The sequence below is a fragment of the Anopheles marshallii genome, chromosome 2 (assembly GCF_943734725.1).
Source record: "Anopheles marshallii chromosome 2, idAnoMarsDA_429_01, whole genome shotgun sequence".
Lineage (NCBI taxonomy): Eukaryota > Metazoa > Arthropoda > Insecta > Diptera > Culicidae > Anopheles > Anopheles marshallii.
Window position 1 is genome coordinate 11,365,630 of NC_071326.1, and position 6,488 is coordinate 11,372,117.

General features: G+C 51.0%; 1 protein-coding gene across 1 annotated transcript; it reads left to right on the forward strand.

Moving 5' to 3' along the window:
* Positions 1 to 748: 748 nt before the first annotated feature.
* Positions 749 to 4,601, forward strand: LOC128709011 (uncharacterized). The gene is made up of 6 exons (XM_053803994.1): positions 749 to 806; positions 932 to 1,388; positions 1,469 to 1,567; positions 1,693 to 3,747; positions 3,833 to 4,373; positions 4,464 to 4,601. Exons 1-6 carry the CDS (start codon positions 773 to 775, stop codon positions 4,599 to 4,601), a joined length of 3,324 nt encoding a protein of 1,107 aa, XP_053659969.1. The 5' UTR covers positions 749 to 772.
* The last annotated feature ends 1,887 nt before the right edge of the window (positions 4,602 to 6,488 follow it).

Sequence of the window (6,488 nt, forward strand, 5' to 3'; positions counted from 1 at the left end):
AGGCCACCATCCCACTGATGACCGAACGAGGGCAGTGCGATTATTTGTATGTCTAATTTATCCACGTTTTCTCCTTACCATTAACGGAACGAAAAGAAGGCGCTTATGAAAACATTGCCAACTCCACTGGACGACTCGATGCGTCCCACTGACGTAGCTGTCAATTGTTTCGCTTATCGCAAACTTCTCAATTATTTCACAATCCAAGCAATCTGCCGTGATCGCATTTTCTGAGAGTTTTCCATTCCGGCAGCAAGCGGAGCAGAGCAAGTAGATTAGAATGCGAACTTTCGGCACTCCATCTACATTGCATTGTTGTTACTTCCAATCAAAGTAAACGGCGAGCTTTTTTCAGTGGTTCGTTTCGTGTATTTTTTTTTTGTTTGGTGCCGAAAATGCCGAAGGTGAGTGAAACTTTGCATCATAAATCCTAATCCAAGGGGCCGGCCATTCCTTTTGCGAATACTTTTATGACCTTTTTTGTCGGGGCACTTTCTTCACTTCTTCGCTTCTTTCAGAAAACCAAAAGTCCGAAAATCTCGCCGGAAGAATTGCTGTAATTATTTCTCTCGCGATTCTTTTTGGCTGCCAGCCATGTTTGTTATGATTTGAATTATCACTACATATTTTTTGTCCCTCCATTCCGTTCTTTGGGCTGTTTCCGGGGTGAAGAGAAACGCTAGCACTAGCGGCAGCGGAACGATGTGCCGAAGAGCAGGAGCGATTCCGTGAGAAGGTTGCCCTGGAGCAGAAAGAATACAACCAACGCCGAATGCTGCTCGCCGAGACCGTTAAGTTCTTTCGCAGTGAGTAGCATGGTGGGGGCCTCCTTTTAATGGCACAAATCCCACGGTCAGCAGAACCGGGCCTCGTTCCATCGAACAATAACTTTGATAGGAGTGCACAATCGGCGGTATCACTTTTCTAACAGGGCTCGAGAAGGTCGCTTACGAACACGAACGACAGTTGGCGGACCGGAAAGAGTGGACCGATTTCTTGTCGTGCCGTACGTCTCCGGACCCTGGCAGCCCGCCCGAGCTGCGCGAGTGTCTGTTCCGGTGGGTCTTTCAGCAGGAAGCGTTAGCAAAGAGTTCGGTCAGCTGGACGCTGGCAGCCGACGAGCGGAGCCCGCTGACGCAAGATCCGAGCCGGAATCAAAATACGAGAAAAGATCTGAGGGAAACCTTCCGTAACATCGGCGAAATTTACTTGCCGACCATTTGTGAGGCACTGTCCGTGTTGGAATCGATCCAAGCTAATGCCGGACGGCGGCAGCTTCCAATGACTGTAGAAGTCGCACTGGTTCGGGACGAGATCCGGAAGTTCATTAGCGATTCGCTGGACAGGATGACCTTTCGCATTGGGAGCAACATTACACGGGACATGGAGTGAGTAGAACGGTCGGAACTAGCGTTGGTTTGTCTGTACCCATCAAACAAGCAAACCATTATTCTTGCGCTTTCCAAAGGACTCTGAATCCCGTGATGAGTGACTTCCATTTCCCGGCCAACGAAGTACTTGGGATGTATCTTTGGACCTTTCGTCAGGTTCCACTCGCACCAGATTAGTAAGCATCACAAGCAATGGTTCGATCCATTTTGCTCCGGTTTACATTCGTCACTAAGGAAAGTGAATTCTGAGTCTGTGTTGGTGACCGATTCGTCTTCGTCCGCGTTTCTTCCCGTTGCACAGTAATCTGCTTATGAAAGTTATCGACATGGTCCCACTACATCTTGTGCTACACCGTCCCCCAACGCTGGAGCTGAAGGACTGTCTAATCCGGGGACTTTGGCAAGAGTTCGATCACTACAGCAATATGGACCCCACGCATACCATCCCCAAGCTGAAGCCGGTACCGGAGCTGCTCGCAGCACAGGAAGCGGAGTGGAACGAGCGGCAAGACGTGCGACGGTCGCGTCTGACAGCGTTACGGAAACTACGAGAAGATTACGAAAGCGAACAATGTCGTAAACAGGCCGAAACGGAAGCACTCGAAGCTCAAAAGGGTGGCCCTGGCGCAGGTAAGGATGCGAAACCCGGTGCAGCCAAAGCAAAGCCGGCGGGAAAAAAGGGAAAAGCAGCGAAACAAGCACCGGCCCCGGAGCCGGTTCCAGCGGTGATTACGGATGAGACCGAGGTTGACATTGACGCTGAGTTCGAGCGGCAGGAAAACGATCGATTTTGGGACAGCCTCGACGTTGTAGCGCCCAAATCATTACCCATCAGGCAGGGATACATAAACCTGCGGGAGTATGCCATCGTCGGTGGCGTGTTCAAGTTGGCACGCTTCGACAAGCTTCCGCAACCGGTCGAACTGAGGCCCGATTTCATCTACACCAACGTTCCGGTTGGTTTGAAGTTGACAGAAAAAGGGTATCGTGCGTTCGCGAGCGAAGAGTTGATTAAAATTGAGCTCCAACTCCCGGCACACTGTCACTGGTGGGAGGAGCCGACCGTCTGTTGCTGGGAACCGTGGGAGGAAGGTGCCCAGTTCTCCCAGCTACCGTCGGAAGTTCAACAGTTTCACCTAAAGTATGACGAAATCGAGGCTCGCAAAGCGACACTCCTGTTTGCCGCCCCAGAACCCCGACGCTCTCGGGTGCTCGCTATCGAGCCGAAAATCATTCAAGACTTTAACCTCATGGATATTCCGCTGGAGCTGCGGCTCCACTACCTCATTCGCGAGCACCTTTTGCCGCGCGTCCCGGAAGGTTATCGATTCCGGGTGGAGCTGAAGCGCTTGTACACCATCCTGACGGAGCGAGCCGAACGCCGGAAAGCACGTGACCGTGAGCAGATGGCACGGGACGGGATGTTGCAGAAGTACGACCAATTTCTCACCAAGTGCCATCATCCTCACGGGGGTCCTTCGATAGCGCTGTCGGAAATGCGCCTTCCAATCGATTCCGATGTTGACAACGGGCAAGAAATCGGCACCGAAGCGAGGCGTTCCAGCGCGTCCGTGCGGGAAGATGATGCGGAGCGATTGCAGGAAATGGATGAAAAATTGCCACAATTTTCATTGGCACCTTCGGATGGGCCGAGATACCTGCACCCTCCCGCTCTGCTCTATCAGCCGTTAGAATTCGACAGCTTCGATGGGGCCGAAACGACCGTTAGCGAGCAGGAAATGGAGGCACTCGTGCGGAGCATGGAATCGCCCAACGCAATGCAGGACAATGATGCCAATGAGCGATTGTGCAAAATGTTTTCCACCTTTGTGATGCTTCTCAATTATTTGCGGGAAAAGGAACGGCCACATTTTCCACCGCTCCCACCGGTGGAGGATGAAACAGCCGGACGTCCGGCGCCCACTCAGCGTCCGGATCGAAACAAACAACGCAAACGACGTCAGCTTGAGATTCGTACCACGAAAAAGTATCCGCTCGGGTTGGGTGAACGAACGCGCACACTGTCCGGGATGAGCGAGGCCGCATTGTCGCTGGAGGAGAAAAAGAAACGCAAACGGAAAAAGTCGCTCGACAGTGCCAAGGCTCAGCAGGAACACTTAGCGTCACAGGACGCGAAGACAATGTCCGAGACTAGGCCCAGCTCGGAGGGGGTTCTGTCGTTGATCGAACACGAGCCGGGTCGATGGTCAACGATGCCAATCCGCAACCAATCGTACGATCCGCACCAACGAGTGCTCACTTTCTGGACCGATCGGTTGGGAGTTTATGGGTTAGCGGCGCGAAAGTACTCCAATATTCCATTCCTGCACTGGGACATTCGTCGCCACGGCCGGATGTAAGTGACTGCGAAGTGTAAAACAAAGCCTCTTTTGCTCACCGGGCATGCTGTTTCAATTTGTGCACTTTGCGTTTACTTCCAGCACCAATCTTACTGCGGCCATTACACTCTCCACCAAGGCGCTGCAAATCGTGTTCTACGTCACCGCGAACGGCTATCGGGTGGCGCTGCAGCAGCACGGTAAACGTCAATCGAAAAAGTCCGAGGATGCGCCATCGATTGTGTTACACCCGACCGACGGTACCTTTTCGCTGGAGGAGCTCGAACGGTACCTTCTCCGGGTGAATGTTCACGTATTTCCGCAAGTGGATAGCTGTTTTTACGTCTCGGGGCTGGAGTCAACGGTCAGCCCGAAGCATCCTTCAATGGAAACGCACAACTTGCGGTGCTTGGGTGTGTTCTGTCTGACGCACAACTTTCAATCCTGCCTGTGGAACCGGTACGCCAATCGGCGCACTTCACTCATACTCTGCCGGGAGCTTATCGAGGGACGGAACGAGCCCGAATTTCGAACCGTCATGATAACGCCACTTAAGTCGCAGCACGTGGAAGTGGAGGAACTATGCTCGGATTCGCTGGAGGAAGTTCTGTTGGCGTTCCATCCACGTCCGGTGGAGCAAAGTGTGAGTGAATGGGCGGAGGGGGGGTAATGGGCTAGAATCTTATTCCAATACACGTACGTCAGTTATATTTCCCTGCTTTTTTTCCTACAGTACAATGCGGATTGTTATGGCCTGCTGAAGGATGGTCTGGAGGAACCGTCGCGCAAGGCACTGACCAAAACGCCAGCCCTGCTACAATCGAACGTCGGTCAGCTCCTGCAGAAGCTTCAGCTGCTGAGCTACTCGTGAGCAACCACTCACCGCTCAATTGTAGTCATTGTAGGGCATGGACCCGCAACCCGACGCGCCGGCCATCATCGACGTCGTCCGTCGAATCGAATGGCCTATCATTAATGTATTACAAAATCACGCCAATTGCAGTCAGCATGATGTTCGTACACGCCATTCCGTAAAACCAACCGACTGAGCATTACGATTGTGAATCGCTTTCGCGGCTGTTCGCAACCCGGACCAAATGGGCCGTGAATGGGGGCGAGCAGCACTACATCGAACCAGGCGTTCAGTTCGAAACCACCAACAAAAGCATTAATCATCGTCATGGCGGCTGTCGGACTCGTTTTCAATCCAATTACCATTGACTTGCACACCAATCCTCGCGCACACACCTTTGCTATCTGGGCGTGCGGGCAAAAACGGCTGGTGGGGGTTGGCCTTTTTTTTTTGTTTTTGTTTTCCTGCTTTTTGTTTCGTTCTTTATCACCGTGGACCGGCAAAATGGGTTGTAACGCAGACGGCCACCATTAGCTTCAAATGACATGTGGCAAGCAACAATGTTGGCGGGGCCCTTTCAAGCCGGGCAACGTACACAAATAAAAAAAATCTAAATTATCCGTTCGGTTAAAGCATCTGATGCATTTTTGATGTACTTTCAAACAATCGGAAACGTTGCACCGATTGGAGGGCATAAAAGAACGACCGAAATAATCGCATTGAACGGTTAGTTGGTTCCCGAACCGTTGCAAGCACCGCACCGGTGGATGCAGTTTAGCCGCGTTGAAGGCAAAATATGAACCCATTACTCAACCATTGATGGAGTGATTGATATTCGGTGATGTAGTTATGAATGATTCAATGTAGAATGTAGTGCAAATCTTCGGCTCCATCGATTCGGAATTTATATTGATGTGCTGAAAGGGAACGTGAACGGTTTAAATTTGATGTACGATAGATGCACTCGGACGGTAGTAAAAAAAAAACTTTGAAGGTATTTAAAAACGTGATGATGTATGCACTATCCTGCCAAGATAGTTTTTCGCATTAACATAAAACTTTCCAGCAGCTGGTGGATTTATTCACCCACGAGCGAAAACATATTATCGAAGGAGAAATATTTTCCTTGTCGAAACCTGCTTTAAAAACAAACAAACCAAAAACTGCATGTCCAATTACTCTTTCCGTGCTGTACCAGCGCCTGTATTATCCCTTTAAAGAATCCAGTCGGTTGAATGGATAAACAAAGGAATTAGCAATATCCATACAAGCACACACATGCACACGCACGCACGCACGAGGGTTATTTTCGTGAATTGTTCCTCGTTAGCTCATGCTCCAGTGCTCTTGTTTTACTTCAATGTTATTCGTACTTCACCCCCCTTGCCGGGTTTACCTCAACGTGACGTGGTTCTCCAGTACCCCCAAAAAACTCCACTCCGATCCATCGATATTCGATTGTGTTTGGGCGTTCATGTTGGTCAAATTTGTTCGATCAGATATGTTGATTTATGCGCCAAACTCTTTGCGGGACGCCAGAACGGGACCACCTCACCCGTGCCGTGGGGGAAGTAAGTTAAGGGTGATGGTTTTATTTCTGCTTTGCTGTTTTCTTTCACGCTGTGCACTTCCTACCGTTCCACCCGGTAGTTCCCCACACCGGAGTTATAGCAGTTTGCCTCTCGGCACACTTCCGGCATTGGAAAGGGCTATCTTTCCCATCCCACTGCCACGAGCACGAGATGACAATCATCAACACCAGCATAATAAGGGGGCGAAGGGTGACGGGGTGTAGCAGGCGGGGAGTAAACTTCCTCATCACACGGGGCTCACACTGGCCGGGAAGAGGAAATCCCGGGAAAGCCGGAAGCCTGGGTACCCGATGTGGGCGAAACACACCGGAAG